Consider the following 20453-nt stretch of genomic DNA (forward strand, 5'->3'; position numbering starts at 1 on the left):
TGGATCTGACACATTTTCCATTTCACAGTTCCACATATTTCCAGACAGACTTCTCTGTAGATTTTTCAGACCGTATTTGACAGCTGAGTACAAACAGCTAGATGTTTATGCCCCTGCGACCCGGCCCTGGATAAACAGATGAAAATGGATGGATGGTTTTAAAATCCAACTGTTAACAAATAATTGCCATAAGATTGTAAGTAGGTGCTACTGATCATACCAATCAATTAACACCAAACCCAGGCAGGTTCAATGCACATCAGAGGATGCTGTGACCAGTGGACATTGCATTTCTCCTACAATTGCTGCCTCCCCCATGTTGCACATGTCCAGTGATTTTACACAGAGTTTGCACCAAGCTTTCTCTTCCCATTTGGACTCCTTCACCAACCAGGTTTTATAATTGATCAGAAAACTTTGATTTCCCCACTGTGACCATTCAGCCCACACTCCCATGTAGGAGCTTAGACGATGATCAACTGTCAAATATCTCAACCCAAAGAGGAAGTAAACTAACCGGTGCTACTGATACTCTTATTTTTCCTTAACATATTGAGTAAAAGTTGTTAATTGACTGTGTCTATGGAAAGAGCAGCGAATGGAGCCTTAAAAGTTTCCTCACACAGCAAAGATAGTCCATTTACTTTCCTGATAGCTACATCACTGCAGAACTCATGAATCTTCAGACAAGCCTAATATTTGGTTACTTGTGATGCTTTGTATATATGCAACTCAAAGATCTTGCCATACTTTCTGACACATCTGGATTTGGAACCTCGGTGGCAGATAGGCAGCTGCCTATAAGGCTTGGAGGATGAAGGGAAATGGTGGAGTTGGGTGTTTTTGGGTATGTAAGAGAACATAGAAAGGAAAAACTCGGGGAGGATTCTCAGTCATCCAGGTCATGTTAATCTTAAGTGTTATATCGTAGGCAACTGGACTTACTTACTCATCCAAGAAGCTTCTTCAGTTCTAAATGATTGGTGCAGATTCGCAGGCTTTAAACTCTGTGTGGGTGTGAACCTTTACACAGTCGTTCAGGTCACAGGTGAGTTGTTGACCCACCTGGTCATCTTGTGTGTCCTTAGGGTTAGATGGGTCTAGGTGAGATTTGATGTTGGGGTCCACTGCATTGATGTGTTCTGTGAAGGCTTCTGCTTCCTTTGTTTTGACCCAGGTGTCATCCGCATATCTGAACCAGTGGCTAGGAGCAGCTCCTGTGAAGGTGGTCAGAGCTCTCTTCTCTACATCTTCCATGTAAAGGTTGGCCGCTATTGGGGACACCGGTGAGCCCATAGCACAGCCGACCCTCACTGTACTTGAAGTAGGTGGTGGTCTAACAGAGATCAAGTGGGTCACAAATGTTGGTTCTGTTGGAAGGAGTGCTGTCCTGTAGCAAACATTTCCTCACTGTCTTTACTGCTTCTTTGGTGGGAATGGGGACCTTACAACTCTGAAACTCAGAGCTCACGAAACCTCAACGACTCTCAGGGTTCACACCCACACAGAGTTTAAAGCCTGTGATTGCACCAGTCTGTTAGAACTGAAGAAGCCTCTTGGATGAGAGGCGAAACATCTTCAAGAAGCACTTTTGTAAAAGGAAAAAGCTGTCCAGAGCAGTTCAATACAAAAACAAAAAATGGGCCAAACTTGCCAATGTTCATTCTTCGTTGTTTGTTATTGATTCATTAGCTCTTGTAATTGTTAGTGATAAATACAATAAATATAAAAGATAATGATATTAATAATGAGAATATATTTAAGCAGGAGCCGTTCCAGGCACGTCCCACTGGTAGGAGGCCCCGGGGAAGAACCAGGATACACCCAGGACACACTGGAGGGATTACATATCTCATCTGGCCTGGGAACACCTCAGGGTCCCCCAGGAGGAGCTGGAAAGCATTGCTGGGGAGAGGGACATCTGGGGTGCCTTGCTCGGCCTGCTGCCCCCCAGCCCGGCTTCCGATAAGTGGTTGAAAATGGATGGATGGATGGATGGATGGATGGATGGATGGATGATGGTGATGGGGGTGGGTTGCCAGGGGAAACATACCTAGAGCTCCAAATGTGCTAGGTCTGGCACTGTTTGGTATAGTGATAAGGCACTTTGAGCAGAGCTGTCTTGCAGGCGGTGACATACAGGTGTAGAGGCAGCTCTGTGTAGGAGTGTGCATTCAGTTGCACGCCATACTTGCCTTGCTTTTGATGACGTCAAGCTTGCTCTGGCCCACACGGTCACTCGGCAAGAAAACATTTTGGCTGCGCTGGCTGCTCCAAATGCCATGACAAACACTCTGCTGGTATCATCAATTCATTTTTAGAAATTCTGAACTTTATACTTCAGATAAAAATACAGGCATGTGTGTGTGTGCCCCAACCACACACACATGCCTGTATGGATTGAAATAAGAAAATCTGAGGATAGATTTAGATTTTTTTTGTGTTTGTTCTGCTAGTTCCCCCACTTGTCTTGGGCCGTATCACATATTTTATTGTGTTGGTTTTCATGTTGGTCACTTGTATAAAAAAAAAATAAAAAATAATAATAATCTGGAAACACAAATATTTTCCCACATTCTCTTATTTGGGGGAACCCTGTTTTCTACACCATTAAGAAAATGAGACCAAACAAGTTAATAAAAACCTTTATTTTCTTTTTTTTTGTTAGGTTTTCCCATATTTGCTCTTCAAGCTTTTCTTGCCCTTTTGACCCATCCAGCCCCGTCCCCCAAGTGTTTCTCTGATGAATCCATCTGCAATGAATTCTCCCAGTTACCATGTACAACCTCGATGCTCCTCTACGATCAAAATAACCACGTCTCCTCACCAGCCTGCCACAATGAAAAACACTACAATAAAACATAAAACACGCCTGATGAAGCCAGAAGGAAGATGGAAGCAGAGCGGGGGAGAATCGAACATCTGCGTGGACTACTAACACGGCAAGACTACTTTGAGGAAAAAAAAAAAAAAAAAAAAGACGAAAAAGATGCGTACACAAAAATGGAGTGTTGACAAACCCAGAACTTAAGAGCAAGCTTGAAACATTCAAGTGAAACACCTGAAAAACAGCACCGGCTAAGCCCACAGAGCCAGGCAAGAAATCGTGTATATACAACATAGCTGCAGTCTTTGTTCGTTATCAGAATCTTACAGTGACCAGTGAGACTGAACGTGACAGTGAGACTGGACACCACTACACTGTTGGTAAACTATGGTAATCATTGTGGTTATTACAAGCAAGTGATCGCACAGAGCTCATACATTCAAGCTATACATATATATACCTATGTACACAAAGTATAAATAAAACCACAAAATGAGAACCCAAAGATTATAGTTTTTACACATTTTCAACACCAACAAAAACTCTGTAAAAGGGACACAATCAACCTGTGGGGTTTCTACCACTACTAATTAGGGAATCCAATCAAGCAAGTGCTCATTTTGGAGTAGTTGATGTTTAAAGCGCTCTCCTGTGGGGATTTAAGTAACAAACACACACTCAAATAAGACAGGACTTTCACATTACAAAGCCCCCTCATCCCACTTTTTATTCAAGCTTGCTCTTAAGGATTTACCACAGGCTGCCAATTACAACACCCTTTGCTCAAATCTTTGTTATTACTGTAACTGTACATTTTTCTTGATTCTCTACCATTCAGAAGACCATTTGAGCGGAGACCCTTTAAAAACAGGATGTGTACGAAGGATAATAATACCTAGACAAGAGTTATTTTGATCATAGAGGTAACGCAGGTCATCATTAAAAAGAAAAAAAACTACAAGTTGGAGAAAAAGGAGGGACCAAAGATTTAAAGGGGCAGTATCTTTTAACTGATTTTCATGACTTTGGATGTTTATCTCGAACAGCTTGTTAGGACCTTTATTCTAAACTGGAGTGTTCATGAATGGGAGTGAAACGCATGGATAGACTGGGTGGGATGTCGTCTGTGAACATTGCATAGAAGAAACTAGTCTTAATTTGGGGGGAAAAAGGTCTTTTGCTTGGGGATATACTCTAAAACAAATCACCGCATTAGCCAAAAGAAGCAAATTGTGAGTCAGTTATTTAACTTTAGATCTTTAAATGAACACAATGGAAGGGTTATTCACTCCCACAATTCCCTTTGAATGCCACTGCCTATTCATAGTTCAGACCCAGTGCCCAATGACAAACACGCAGGCACTGCACAGGGGAAAATCTTAGCGATGCTAGCAGACTTATTACGGTACATAGTTTGAGCCTACTATGGATTACATGTATGTGCCTCTGATGTTTTCACCTCTCATGTTCCGAATGCGGAGACCTGATGGGAAAACTCAGATGCACTCAAACACTAATGATGTGACGATTTAAAAAGGCCCTTCTTTTGTGAAATGACATTAAAAGCGTACTGTCTCTTTGAATCCCATTGAATCCCTGGGGTTGGAAAATGACAGGGGGTCAACACACGTCTGCTTTGTTTTGATGTTTCCACCTCCTCCCACCCTTCACACTAACCCCCGGATCTTCTCAGGTGGTTCTTCAGCCTGACTTGGCTCCCACCAGTGTCATCAGTCCATCTGTGCTCATGGACTTGGGGCGCTCCAAGGGGAAGCCCAGGGCTCTACTCCACACAAGCTGAGCCAGCACGCCAAGGGCTCGGGACACGCCGAACAGCACAGTGTAGTAATTCATCTCAGTCATTCCATAGTACTGCACAGACAGAGGAAACAGAGTCAGACATGTCAAGATCTCTACCTGCCGCCATAGGATGATAAATGTATCATTAAAAGTACAGATGTACCAACTAAAATTTTCTTGGCCGCTTTCTGCTTTTTTAAAAGTCTGATTCTGATTTTCTTTCTAAGAACTATAACTGACAGCATACACACACATTTTTGTAACTTTTCTTTAATGAAATGAACTGTTATTGGAAAAATTAAAATCTTATTTGACACTGAAGTGACGTTTTATTTATGTTTTCTTTCTTTACTTTCTGGTGAATTTTGTTTTACCCCCCTCGGTATGAAGACATACAAGATGTACTATAGCTCATGAATGAGTGAAAGATTTCTCCCTCCTTAAAAATACCCTGGATTTCCTATAATCAAAGTCAAGGATCATAAGGACCTTTGTGATCTTAAAGGATGATCATGGACAAAAAGGACCCATTATCCGTGATACTAAATTCTAACTTTGCTTCTTATCATTCTGTTTTAAAGATGTCAAGTTTGTCACCTTCACCTATGATGTCCCTGTCTGTTATTGGTTTTGTCAACTTTTTTCTTTTTGTAAAAAATAATATAAAATAAAGAAGAAAAGAAATGCAATTGTATGTTAATACTAAAACACTGACTACTAAAGAGTAACTGCGCCCTAGAGTTTTGGCTGAAGTGTGTCTACCCTGAAAATCCATAAAACGGCTCTAGAGTGTGAATAAAGTATCAGCATGGGCAGGGCTAGTGGGAGGTGGGGGCAAGGAGACACTCACTCACGCTTTCTTGCTACACGATAGAGGAAGGAAGAGGGATTGATTGGTTACTAAAGCTGCCACCAGATCAGCCAACAGGCAAATTCAATTGCAACAGTCTGTTTTTGACCAGGAGAGGGCAGTGGCTATGCATATTATAACACCATATGTAGAATTCAAATACTTTGCACTAAAATGTCAAAGTATGGACCTGAATCAATCAACAGCACTTCTAAATATCCATATATACTGGTTTTCTGCTTGCGAGGTTTAGCTACTCTTTAAATAACGTCACATTTTTTCCAAAAGCACTCCAGGTTATTGGACAGAGCCTTTTTGTACAAATAAAATCCAACTGAAAGTAAGTGGTTATATATCCCACTTTATCGAGCATGTTTAACTTTCCCAAAAGAGAACAGGTGCAACAGATCTATGTATGCTTAAAGAAATTATTCAAATATCAGAGAAGAATCAGTGAAAATACTATTCTACATTATGTATGTGGGGCTATTACAGAGAGTCAGACATTCTTTTAAAGCTATGTATACAAAACTATTTATGAATCAGTATCTATTTACAAAAATGTAAGGGTGTTTGTACAGTATATATATCAACTCCCACTCCTGTAGCAAGTGGTGTCTCCTGTCCTCCTGCCTGCCGCACACTATATGCACAGTGCGAGAGGAGAGGAGAGCCTCTGCAATGTTGGCAGAAGAGCTGAGAAGCATGCAGGGAATGAATTACAATCTCTTCCCTGATGGTCTGAATAGGGCATTTAATTTGTTGCTTCTGGCTTTTTAGAAATAAAGTCGCTAAGAGGGCCCGAGAAGTCACTAATGAGGGGTCGTGACAAAGCAATGGTATTTGACGACCTAGGAATGAGAATAGACTGTGGCAGCTGTGACAATAGTCGGTTCCTGTCTGTGCATGTGTGCATGTGACGTGAACCACAATGCAGCACATGCAGTGATCTGCACAGCATTGGCTAAAATTCACCAGCCGGTCATCCGTCATTGCTGGTAAAGCTGAGAATCAGCCCATTCTGGTCACCGGCCAATCGACTGGTGCATCTCTAATCAAATCCCACCACACGTGTCTTACCTGCAGCAGCACTCCGCTGTGGGCGTCCACATTGGGCCAGGGGTTCTTGGCCTTGCCCTGCTCCAGGAGCACGTTGGGCACAATCTTGTAAAGCTGGGCAACCATCTTGAACATGGGGTCGTTGGGCAGGTGCTTCAGGGCAAATTCACGCTGGCAGGTGTAACGTGGGTCAGTCTTCCTCAGGACAGCATGGCCATATCCTGGCACAACCTACGAAGGGAGACGACAAAACATTTTTCACAACAGTTACAAAACGTTAATAAGAAAGCAAAGACACAAGCTCTGTCAAGTTGTACGACCAGATAGAAGTCTATAAAAAATGTCCTGAGCTTTAAATGCTGTTTAAAGGCTGTTAAAAGCTCTTGTGACTAAGGAGTAGGGTAGAGTAGATTAAGGCTATCCTTAAAATACAATGGCAGATAAGACCTGTGACATCCCTACAAGGTTCATTCTGAAATTACTAAATGTAAGTGCAAAAATTTGATCATAAAAAGGACTGGAATTATTAATCATAAACTTTATTTGCAGAGCAGTTTTCATATGTGTAGAGATGTGGTTCAAAGTGCTTCACAATAAAGATGCAACACATTAAAACAATGCGTGTTTCCTTACCCTTCCAGACTTGAGTGTGTTCCAGATGTAATCCCTCATCCTCTCATCAGACACCTCTCCGCCAAGCTCCTTCTGCAGGGCAGTCAGCCACACCAGCACCTCCTGTGAGACGTACAAAAAAATGCACATTCATGAGTTATAACTGTGGATTTTAAAACAGTGTGCACAGTCATCATACACAATTAACATTTACACAACGTACATGGTTATGACACTTTTCCATGATACTATCTGAGCTGTTTTTCAATAAAAATACAGAGCAGGGGAGTGTGGCAAAACTTTAAAACTATTTCACACATGAACTCAATTCTGTATGAGGCATCAAGTCATTTTACAATAAAACTCTAGCAATATGTCAAAATCATCAGTCTGTGAGCAAACTAGAATTAAATGAGATCCGAAACTGTCATCATGAACCCTTATTAACAGGAGCAGCTTGGGCGCTGTCAGACTGTGTAATATGTGAGGCTGAATCATACAATTACATCTAATCAGCTAATAATAAAATTGATGGCAAACGTTACTGAAGGTGGTGCAAGGAACTTGACAACTTATGGGCTTAATGAGGCAGGGATGAGATCCCCACCAGAACTGGCACACAAGCTGAGGGGACTAACACACATTCAACTCCAAAATAAGCTTTACAATTCAAAACTGATGCAGGCTATATGAGAACTGAAAACTATCTTTGTGTCATCATTTTTGTCTGCAGTGCTGTTCACCTGCCACGCTGACATGTGCCACCGCAGTAAGGAGGAAAAAAAACAACTCAATCCTGATCTGTCGTGTCGTGTGTGCAAAGAGCCGACATGAAATTGTTCCAATCGGCTTTTTTACCCAGCAGACATTTTGACTTGTCATGGTAAGAAAAGCACAGGAGTTACTAATAACATTAAAGATCTGTCCCAGTAAGCTGTGTCAGTGTGACAGTGAGTCAGCATGTTCAAAATCAGGACCCTGAAACTGAAGAAGTAAAAAGGAATTCAGTTATTAATTTATCATCATGATTTTCGTTCTGCGACATGTCAAAATGTCCGCTGTGTGAGACGACTTGAGGGATGACGACCTTTAAAGGCAGCAAAATTGCATTTTCTATTATAAAAATGGAGTGAAATTCAAAATAATGTTTTTTCTTGGTACAAACCTGATTGGCCAGACCGTGCAGAGGACCAGCCAGTCCATTCATGGCAGCGCTGAAGGACAGGTAAGGGTCAGACAGGGCGCTTCCCACCAAGTGGCTGGTGTGGGCGCTGACATTGCCTCCTTCATGGTCACTGTAACATGACAGGAAAAGAGATAATCAAGTATGATTCCTCGACAATTTTCAAAACAAAAGCAACATGTATAACCTCCTGAAACCTGAACTTTTGTTTGATGTTTTTTCATTTCTCCTAGCTATTGGAAATCAGCGGGACCTGATAAGTATAAAAAACTAAACACTGTCAACAATAATTAAGTTCCATGTCCTCAAACGAGACGATAATAAAGTCCTACCGTCTTCAAATGAGTACTTCCTAATTAACAATGTCTTAGCTTGTTACTATTGCTAAAATAATCGTAAATAGACAAGTTTCAATCATAAAATTTGATCAGGTTTTGGACCGTGTTCACTTCTGTGTAGGGATCGGCTGCAGACTGACTTGGCAGAGATGGCTGCCATCTTGATTTTACATGGATTAGTGTATTGTGCTCTTACTGCCACTAGATGGCACAAAAAGTGTCCATGAACGAGGGCAACAGGTCTGAGTTAAGTAGAATAAGGTATAAGGTCAAGTAAACCCAAAATGTGATGTCCTCGTCACAATAAAATGTCAGAAAATGGTAAAAGATACGGATCAGTGTCTAAAGCCCAAGATGACGTCCTCAAATGTACTGTTTTGTCCACAACCCAAAGACATTTAGTTTACTGTCACAGAGGAGTAAAGAAAGTGGAAAATATTCACACGTAAGAAGCTGCAGTCACTTGTTTTTCTTGAAAAAATGACTGAAACTGAGTGATTAACATTCTAGATGGTGATTAATCCAACAGCTGAAAACTAATCCATTAATCATTGCAGTTCTTATTTCAACCCTGATTGAAATGAGTGGCCATTTTTGCACTTTGCATCTTGACATTACATTTGTGCATTCTTCAATGTGCGGTTTAAATGTGAGATGCATATATTCAACAGCGAGGACTTGCAACACTGCCTTTACTTTGATCATGTCTCACACTGACTTAACGCCTTCTGCTTGGCGTGCAGGTTTGATGCCTGAACAAAATAAGGGTTGTTTTTAAAATAATATCATCCACTATTTAGTAGTTGCACCTCTTTGAAGTCATGCAAGCAGCAGGACTGTTGTCAGTTTAGGAAAGCAGAAGTTGCATCACACAAATGACTGCATTAGAGCGGATGCTGCTGAACTTTGACCGACATGCTGCCTTGAGTTAATAATATACAGTGAACAATCTGAAATTAAATGTTAAATCGTCTTAATCCAGAGGATTATTACAGGTTAGGTCTGAGTTTATCTTTAGGGCTCTAGAGATGACAGACTTTTTTAACAAGAGTGAGTTACACTAAGCTCGTTATTTTTAGTATCAAATGTTAATTGGCCTAAAATTAGACAGTGGTTTTAGTTACAATTACAATCAATAGAAAAATGTTGTTTAACACTTTTGTTCTTCTTCCTTGTGAACTATATGCTGTTATCAATCCAACTATGTTAGGAAGTGTTCTCCCTTCAATGTATTTTGCCTTGATAAAAATCAATATTATGTTAGCCCTTGGGCAAAGAAAAAGATCCACAGTTTGAACAAGTGTCTTGTTCTTCAAACACTTTGAGTTTTCCTTCAAGCTCGACATTTAATTTGCATTAAAATTGCATGAGTTTGATCAAAGTGTGACTAGAAACAGAAAAGGAGGATAGACCCTCAGAAAATGGCGAGGGAAACCATTTTAGAAATCAAAACTAGTGTATTATCTGATGTGTATGTTTCAAGTTGCACCTGTGGATGGTGAGGTAGAGCCTCATGAGCTCAGTGAACTGGGCATCGCTGTAGCCCAGCATGTTGGTGAAATTGTGGGACCAGTCCAGGTTTGAGTCGATGGCTCCGATGCTGCTGCCTTCGCGATACAGGTTGCGGTAGATCTTGGCAGCAATGCAGGGCAGCTTGGCAATCAAGTCCATGGAGTCTTCATAGACAAACTAAGAGACACAACAAAGAAGGATGCACCACATTTAACTGCAATGCGTCTAATGTTTTTTTTTTTTTAAATTTAGTCTTTATTTAACTAGTTTGTCCCAATTTCTTTCACAAGGGAGACCTGACATAAAATGATTAAATAAAACTGTTGCACACAGGCAGCCTGGACCCAACAGATTTCACCATGGTTTTAACTCATTCAAGGTCACTATGTCTTAAAGCTCAAGACCATTCTGCAGATTGTTCCATGCTGTGTGTAGTAAACACATCTCTCTTTGGACAAACATGTCCATCCTAGTGTCAGGCCACCAAACTGGTTTAAGAGGAGATGGGTTTCCTGTGTGTGTAAACGTGAACTCACCTCCCAGTACTTGGTCTTGTGGACACCCTCGGAGTAAGCCCGTGCGAAGCTGCTCTCACTGTTCAGGGCTGTGACGGCAGCGCTGAACTGAGACATGGGGTGAAGGTTTGTGGGGAAATTATCCAACATGGTGACAACGTGAGAGGGAAGTGCTGCTCTCTTCGCCCACTCTTTGGACACCCAGTTCACCTGGAGGAACAGGGGCACACAATGTCAGTGGGTGACCTGAAATATTAACATCTCTGCTCTGTCTGCATCAGGGTTACCAGCTGAAAATTAGGAATGTCCCGATCCAATCTCAAAGATTGGTATCGAGGCAATTGCGGCATTTTTTAACTGATTGGGATCGACTATTTTGAGATATATATGCCCCAATGCAATCCTTGGTTTTATGTCATCTGTCACACAGGTGTTTTTTCACACAAAGGGTTTAAGCTTTTCGTTTTACAAGTAGAATGAAAATAGTTTGTTGGGGAGAGAAAAAAATGCATCTAACTTAACATCCTTTGCTGACTTCTTTCAGTCAGTAGCAGCTGTAATAAAAATCAGAATATCAGAGTACAAAGGGTTGAGAGGTCAAAGCTATTCTCCAATGAAAACTTGTAGTCAGCTAAAAGGACAGGGCTTATCAGTCATGTTGTCCTCGTATCAGTCTTCGAAGAGACAACCGGCAGCAATATAATGCCTATTCAAGGTACGGACAGTGACTGGTAACCCAGTTATAAAACAATCACTAGTTTATGCAAGATGCTTTTCTGGTGTCGTAAATTATTAATAAAGTCATAAACCCAATTCTGCTGCCAGACATGTCATGATCCACTTTTCCATGTTTATAATAAAAAACAGTGATCATGTTATCACTCACACATTACCGAGTTCCCCTCTGAACTGATCAGACACAAATATGCCACCTTCATCTACATTTATTATTCTGTAGGAATACTAATTTGGAAAATGATGAAACAGTGTGGGGGAGCTTCAGTCAAAATGTGACAAGCAGTTTCTGAGATACCAGCGCTGACAGATGGATGGAGGAGATGAACAGCTGCACAGCGCTCCCTCATTACAACCCCACTACACAATTATCTTTGAAGCTCCAGCACTTCTCTCCCACTCACCTGCTCCTCAGTGGGCACCTGTCCTGTGACGAGCAGCCAGAAGAGGCCCTCAGGCAGCGGCTCCTCACCTCCTGGAGCTTTGGGCAGCAACTTCTGACACTCTGGAATGCTGTAGCCCCGGAAACGGATGCCCTGTGTATCAATGGAGAGAGAGAGAGCGGAAAATATATATTCAAATTATCCTGAAATGCACCATCAACTGAGTGCTGGCAAGTTTCCAACATGAGCTCTGGCTCTACCAATTGATTTGGATGAATCCGTATCCAGACCTTTCCACATGGATTTGATGTTAGAATTTTGGCTGCAAAAGCCCAAATTTGTTGGCCTCAGGCACGTTGTAATGCCACTACTCCATCATATACGCTGATCTAAAATATTACACATTTTAATGAGTTTGCCCTCTGGTGCATTTTAGCCCACACAGTCTGTAAATAGCTATTAATATTTAAAACCACTTCTATTTCTGACTGATCAGAACCTTTGTAATTAATAATCAATGGACCTTATTTGACACCTTTCCTGCTACTTTGACAACATTGCCTGTTTGTGTGTGTTTGCAATGAGTCTTAGAGATGGCTCTGCTGTAAAAAGTGCAGTGTAATTAAATGACAATTAATTTGTTCTTTAATCAAGCCAAAAAACATCTGTGTGGAGTATTTGGAGAATGCAGTGCTTTGAGTGCACTATAAGGTTTTCTGTGCAAACTTAAAGTCCTGCCACCAGTGTTTTCTGAAGCTGCCCGTCTATGCGATCAATGCATTTCTAAGGGCCTGTACACATGCCACTTCTTTTACCGCCTGTATAATACAAGGTCAGGCGCTGAGTGCTACTCTTGCGCCAATTTTCAAGAGTGTGGAGGCAGTATGCGCCTGTGTTTGCTAAGCAACCACTGCCGCAACATATCATAGCCTACTTAACAGAAATTATGAGTGGAGAGCTGATCTTCTTCCAGGTGTTGTAAGTGTGTTTAAGGCATGACGTTTTGCCTAAGGGGAGAGATGTAAAGCTCTAGTAGCCCTGCACTGGAATGATCAACTTCTTCTCCATATTTACCACAGACTGATATTTACAGAAGAAGGGAAAGATATCTGCCGGCTGTGACTGAATGATCCTTGTCACATGACATGCGGTGCGCGCTGCTGCCTTCCAAAAGCTGAATTCTGTTTACCTCAGGGCGCAGTGGCGGCGCTCTCACTTTCAAGTGTGCCTACTGCACATTTATTTTGAAAACAATCTTAGGGCAAAAAAAGGTGGCATGTGTATGACCCCTTACTGTGTTTTGTCTCAAATTATATTGCTAACATTTGTCAAACACCAAAGTTAACTTTCCGCTCTCCACTAGACATGACAACCTCTCAGCTGAGCATGTGCACACACTCATTCATATAGAGCATGTGGGGGCAGGACTGTTACAGACAGATTGGCACGTTTCTCTATCATCATGCTCACGTTTTGAAGCAGAGGTTAGTGGTCGTAAAATCAGAACTTGTTAACCAAGACTATTTTATTACAATCAAAATTTAACATAATAAAATGGCTGTTTGGCTGACGGTCGGCGCTTATACAAAGCTCTGAATATCTCATTCCATGTAGTGGCCTGTTAACAAGATATATGACAACAATGCTGCTCTGCCATGGGAGGCCTGCGGCTTCAATAAGCAATCAAGATAAGTGCCTGCGAGGCATCTTAACCTCCAAAAGGCGGAGGGTGTTCAAATTATTAATCCACTGTAAGGCCTCTGAGGCATACTGACCTCATCAGGATCCAACACAGAGGTCTCGTACACCAGACCCTTCATCCCCCTCATACCTCCATAGACCTGTGGATGAAAACACAAACATACAGAGACATGACATACTGAAAACTGTCTTGTTAACACTACATGTGCACAGTTGTGTCTTTACAGTAACAACAGTTATGTAACATCAGACCTTTAAAGGCAAAGATCCTCCCGACTGAAGCTCAACAATTGCCAGATTGGGTTATCGTTGTGACCAAGTCTTAAACAAAAACGGTAGAAATACTATAAAACTTCAATTAGTAGGCCAGGCTTTTATTTGCTTCAACCAATTAACTCATCTGGCCTATATTTAGGACAGACATTTATGTGGTGCAGGCCCTTAACTCCTTTCACATAAAATTCTTGCTTGACAAAGCTGGAAAATACAATCAAATTCTTTATCTAAAGTGACAGATAACTTCAAATTGGGAATTTCATGCTATTATGCCACCTTGTCATTCTGTATAAAAGGTACAATCCTGAAATGGGGGACAGAGTTGTCTTGTCTTTAAGCTGGAATAGGAGGTAGTAAGAGTGTCGTGATGATCTCTATATAAAAGAGAGAGCTGGCAGGATGGGATCATGAGTAGCACAGGTGTGATGTTTTGACAACTTATTTGGCTGCGGGAGATTTATAAAGTAACTTTCAGCAGCTAGCAGCTAACTCAAAGAAGAACAGCAGCCAAAAATGTCCTCAAACTGGGAAAGCAATGAGGTCCAGCACTCCTTTCTCTCAGATTAGAGGGTGTGATCATCCGCCATATAACGGGGAAAGTAAATGATTTTTATTACCATGTCAATGCCATTGTTAGTGTTTATAAAGCGCTGTCTATGCATACGTTATGTGACACAATAGACGCCGATAGTGTGTTACATGCCACGCCTGTCACGGCTCTTTTGATTCCGCAATGCTGTCTTAAATCACACACTGGAGTGGCGTGATGCAATCTGAATGGATAAACTTTAGCGGTCATGTTTTCCGTAAAATAAACTGAACGATACAGTAATGGAGAATCTAACCCAGCTAACAATGTGCAGCATGTCCACATTGACAAAAGTTTAAATATTTATATTTGTATGTGCGATCTAAGCAGTTTATTCAAGTAGGTAGCTGACAACCCGGTGGGCTTGAAGAGGTTTTTATGCATCCAAAAAAACAGAAACAACCAGACCTGCAGTCTAATTGAGGCCTGTGTTAATCTGTCAAAATGTGTAGTAACACCCAGCTAGTAGAGGGGGCTCTGTGTTTAATGGGGTTCAACTTGTGACTCAAGTTTTACGGTAAATCCTATTTCACGTTAAGTGTGTAAAACCACTTAAATACACTTGAATAACATAACATGGACACAGTAGCAACAGACCCACTTTAGGACCCAACAGAGTCTCTTCTAATACTACAATGGCAACTAGCCAGAGGTGTAGTGAGCGATAACAGAAGAGGATGACGCAGTTGTTGCACTGGTGCGTGTGTGAGCATGGGAGCAGTGCAACTTGGCAGTGTCCACGAAAGGTTTGAGTGACTCAGCCAAAATGTCAAAGCAGGAGGCACGAAGCATTGCAGCTTCATATTGTGACCTGAGGGAGACGACCCAACAGTGATACCTGACACAGTAAATAAGGTTGGGCAGGCCTAGACGGATTAGGTCAAGCCAATATGCCACATCTAATCCACATCATGGTCGAAGGCCTGCATGCTCCTTCCTAATTAATACAGTGGAACTGATGATTCTAGCTCTGTCGTTCTCATTTTACTCTGATCCTGTGACATATATAACCATCCAGTTTATACATCCTGAGACTCACTCACCATGTCAACAGTAATCTGTCCTATGTTGGTTTTGCCATACTGTTGCTTAAAGTTCTTGATCCTGGTCTGTTCTTTAGGGATGAGGTCTGCCAGAACATCCTTCAGATTCTGTAGAAACACAACATTTAATCAGTCACAACTTTGATCGAGTCTTAAATAAAACACACTCCTCTAATGTGAACTGGGGTTAATTAAACAGACTTTATGTAAACATTTTAGGAAAAAAATATTGATCTGTTTCTCCACAAAAAGGTCAGCGTGTTCTATTTATACTCAAGAGAACATACCGTGAAAGCCAGTGCATTTCCCAAATGCCACTTACACTACAGATTAATAACCAGACTCAAATTTGAAGCAAGCAGACAACCTTGCAGTGAACAGAGTGTACTTACTGTTGTTGATGCGCTGGCATTTCTGGCAGCCACAAGGAAGTAGGTGGCATTCTGTAAAACCGACAGAGAAATAATAGGATTTTGAGTAATAGTAGCACAACCACAAACCCTAATAAAACATTTAAAAGGCTGCAGCAGCATTTCCAGGCCACTGAAGCTCCTGACATATTAACTGAGTCAACCTTGCAGCAGATCAAAATATTCTGGACATGAACTGACTTTCTATTCGCTTGCAGGTGGTAATAAGACAAAAAAGAGATAGCTTGTTGTTGTTGGTCCTACAGTTAACATCAAATAACTGAGTACACCAACACAGACTTAAAATCAGTCATCCTTAAGTAGTAATACAGTACTCAGACACATCTACAAACCAAAGCGTTTTTTCATATTATAATTACAGGTTCTTTTAAAGAGGCTACATTGATCTGTGACCACTTACCCTGCTGTACATGCTTGGCGTTAACACTTAGCAATTAATAAAGAGTCTAAATTATTAATCCTTCCTTTCACATATTGACAAGCACTTCAATTCTACCCACCGCACAGCCTCAGATCCTCTGGGCACCCTCTCTGGAAACTCATCAAGTGTTTAACATGTCTCTCAGTCTCATTTCTAACCCTTTTGTACCGAATTGGCTGGTGGCTACTTTCCTCCTCTGATTCATTAAAATAAACTGAGATGAGGTGTCTGGGTGGATCACTACAATCAGTTTCAACAAGTAACTACTGGTGTGGGACGGGTCACTCCTTGACAACCCCCACATGACGCATGACGGGTAACCCTGCCAAAGTAAACTGTATTTAAATGCTGGTGATGTTAGGATGTTATTAGTCATACAACTATTGCTCCACTCCTATCAAAGAGTACAGTGTAGACTGGTTGTGCCGTTAAAAAAACCAACAACGCATGCCACATTCAGTCTACAAGGTCAATGTGTACCATTGATCCATGTGCTCATGTAGTTTCCAGCTTTCTGGAATTCCGCCGCTGGTGTCAAACAATCACAAAGAGGAACTGATAAGACAGTCTGTTTTTCTGAATTTCCCTCTGCAATTGTGTATGGATGTACTTTTATGAATGGATTTTGTGGATGTATTTTTGTGTATGTGCTTGTGTATACATTTTTTCTGTTTTAACTTTTAAAAAGCCTCCGGCAGACAGGTGTTGCAAATTAGCATTTCCCTACAAACACTTAACACGGTGCATAGGGTTCTTGTCCATAAATAAGCAATTCTAATGCTACTGTGATGTGCATATCAAATAAAATGTACTATAACTGTTCCTTACTCAAAGCAACCACAGATTATTTTTGCTTTTTATAAATACACTTATAAGTCCTGTTGATTTTACTATTCTAGATTTAAATTTTGCACAGCCTACCATTCCAGGCATCCCAGGTTAATACCCAGAGTGAGTCAGTTTAACTGGTCACAATTTCTCACAAATTTCATGCTAGTTGATTATAGGGGTGTAACGATACATCGATCCACATCGATACATCGATTAACGATCCAATTACATCAATGCAAAATGAAAACATCGATCCATATCGTCATCTTAAAGATATACCTTTATTTTGAAATTCACATAGCACGTGTGTGTCACCATTTTAGTGAACAGGTCTATTTTTATTATTTTTTGTTACAGAAGAATACTGTTTTTCATTTAAATTCCTGATACCTGGAAGAGCTCCTGAATCAAATCGAAATCATATCATAACAGACTTATCGGCAAACATCGTATCGTCATCCAAACAAATCGATATAATATCGTATCGTGATGAAGCTGGTGATTTACACTCCTAGTTGATTATACGCGATATTGGGAAACGTTGCTGCCTGCTAAATGCCTTCATTTCAGGATATGAAAGGAAAGAGAAATTGTTTTCGCATCATAACTTGAGGAACTCTTAATGGACTAGCACACCTAGTACTAATGGGCTGCAAGCTGCAAGGTGACTCAAAAAAAAAAAAGAGAGAGACCAAGGTCAATAAAGATCAGTTTCATAAACTCATTTTTGCATGACTAAAACAAGTCTGGAAATATACAAGTGATTTCTATCTTGCTCAGCAATCGATCCGTGACCAAACATTTCTCTTTAGCTTGGGTTCTTAAGCCTTGGACTGCCTCTGAAACTGGGCTGTACGAGAGATTAAAAAACTACTGTCCCTGGCTATGAGAGTTTGGAGGCTAGTAATCTTATTGGAAGCTCAGTGAGCCTTCTGCTGCTCACTACTGAAACTGGACTCCTCTGTCACCTTGTCAAAATTTTCAGTGGGAGAGGGAGGAGACTGGGGGACAGCTGGCTCTGCTCCCAATGGGATCCCCTCCTTGTAACCACAACTGGTGTGCAGACAAGGCTTGATTGACAATGCTCACCGAAAAACAAAAGGTAGGGTCTTGACGTCACCACACACACACTCTACACAGCTGAGAGACAGAGATTATGTAACAGCTCAGGGTCTTAAATATAGAGCGGCAGTTTCACTCAGTCACTCCCAGCGCCCTGCCTGGAGGAAAGGTTAGAGCAACTACTCTGCCCAGAAGGGTATAGGAGTCAAACCAGAGGCTGGGACTAACGGAAGCACGTGTGATAAGTGTGTTTATCAGTGACTGAAAAATATCTTAGGTAAACAAAACTTCACACACAGCCTGGAGGAAGAAACTTTGTTTATAGGAAGGACACAGTATTATGTCTGCTAGTGACATTGAAACTGCTATGTGGAAGAGGCTCTGCATTTATTCTAAAAAAAAAATACTGAAGTTAGCATTTGTTAATATTTTCCACTCTGTTCTTTTCTGCACCTTTAAGAAGCAAGTGTTGGCATTTTAAGTTTTGACCACAAATAAACAATAAAAATTGAGATACACTAACTTTCTCTTATGAAAAACTGGAATCATCTGAAGCAGTAAACTATTATTCGACCACCACATGTATACCGTCCTTGTTCTCAATCTGTGAATCACATGATTTTTCAGTAAGAGTTAAAAAAAAAACATTTTATGGTCAAACAATGATACGTAACTACAAAAAAAAACAAAAACAGCTGACTAATAAAACTCCTGAACAGATAACAGCTGATAGGGCAGAAAGGGTGAGTGCAACCCAGGTTATATCTACATATTCCTAATTACAAGACAGATAACAGGGACACGATACCTCCGCTGCTTGTACAGAGTTCAAGGAAGGAAAGCATGTAGTCACAGATTAATGTTACTTGCTTGAGAGAGAGGGAACATCTTATGAGTTAATGTTTCAGTAGTGGATGACACAAGTTGATATGAGGGTTGTTCAGTGCCAGTAGTCTGGGCTGAGGGGTCAGTGGAGTAACACACCAGATTACAGCCAATGGAAAATGACAGCCAGCATGCAAGGCAGGTTGTTTTATCATTGACTGAGAGTGTTTCTGCAGGCTGGCCAAAGAAAGCATACTCAGCCTGCAGGTGGTATGATCATGAGATACTCAGTTAAATATTACATTTCCTATCACATGCTAAAATGTTGAAATCTACCAACTGAGATTACACAATTTAATCAGATGATAGATGTCTGAATCCACACTAAAATCATCTGTTTCTGCAGTGTTAAACTGTTGGAGAACATGCAACATATTTTGAAGACCTCATCAAATGATGTGATGTTAGATTATCAGCTGAAATCTTAACCTGAAGGTCAATGGGGGTGATGAAGAAACACTAAGTTGAAGCCTAGTTTTAAGGGAAATCACAGTGTTTGTAAGTGATCGGTAACATATAGATTTTATTAATAGCTCCCAGGCGACAGAGGCCAAGTCGAGCCGTCTCACCAAGTTAACGCCGTCCAATCACTACTGGTTGAAGAAGCACGTTCAGGCGACAATACCAGGCCAGCACCGGGAGCAACGGTTCCTTTGCTAGCGTTAGCTTACAAGTCACAAGTTCACCAACTGAACAACGTAGACATTAACGTAACAGCATACCAACATACAACAGTAATAAATCAAGGCTACTATTAAAACCCGTTTAACAAGTATTAGCTATGCTCTTGGTTAACAGCATTCCACAATGTGGTTGACAGAGCTAAGCCAGCTAACGTTAACTAGCTTGCCGTTACGTCGTTAGCCGGCTAACCGAACGTTAGCTTCCGCGGGCAGCAGCCACAACTTTGACTTCCAAAGTAGCCTCGACGGCCGTTTTCGAGTCCTCTTACCTTTGAATTGAGTAGTTTAGGTGCTAACCGGCTGACAGTCAGGAAGGACATTGTGTCTGTGTGAATGTGTTATCTCCACTTAGTCTTTACAACTTGGGAAGCCGCTGCCAGTGCACCGCGGAGCTGGTTGAAGGTGCCCCTCCAGAAAGCAGAAGGTTGAAGAGGGATTCAGGCCCGCAAGTAGCGGCATTGCTGATTGGACGATGGGCTGGGTAGCTCAAAAGCGTATACTGATCTGATTGGCTAGGGAGCTGCTGGGTGTACGCTGATTGGATAAAAGCACTCCCAGTGTGTGACGACAGCTGGAGATCAGGGTCTGTTCAAGAACAAGCTTTAAGAAGTCACTTCACTTAACTGTTCAGTTGCAGCAAAACGGCTATGATAGAGTTAATAAACCCCTCGCTCCAGTGACCCTTGCTCTGGATAATGTAACAAGGATTCTCCCTTG

General features: G+C 41.3%; 1 protein-coding gene across 1 annotated transcript; it reads right to left on the reverse strand.

Annotated features, from left to right (window-relative positions):
- Nucleotides 1-2629: 2629 nt before the first annotated feature.
- cs (citrate synthase) lies at nt 2630-20165 on the reverse strand. Its single transcript, XM_050064290.1, has 11 exons — nt 20006-20165; nt 15816-15866; nt 15424-15531; nt 13590-13655; nt 11836-11967; nt 10718-10906; nt 10159-10358; nt 8314-8443; nt 7170-7271; nt 6558-6767; nt 2630-4699 (listed from the first exon to the last, which is right to left on the reverse strand). The coding sequence occupies exons 1-11, from the start codon at nt 20054-20056 to the stop codon at nt 4529-4531; spliced, it is 1410 nt and encodes a 469-aa protein (XP_049920247.1). The 5' UTR covers nt 20057-20165; the 3' UTR covers nt 2630-4528.
- Between the last annotated feature and the right edge of the window lie 288 nt (nt 20166-20453).

Source organism: Epinephelus moara, chromosome 16, assembly GCF_006386435.1.
Source record: "Epinephelus moara isolate mb chromosome 16, YSFRI_EMoa_1.0, whole genome shotgun sequence".
Lineage (NCBI taxonomy): Eukaryota > Metazoa > Chordata > Actinopteri > Perciformes > Serranidae > Epinephelus > Epinephelus moara.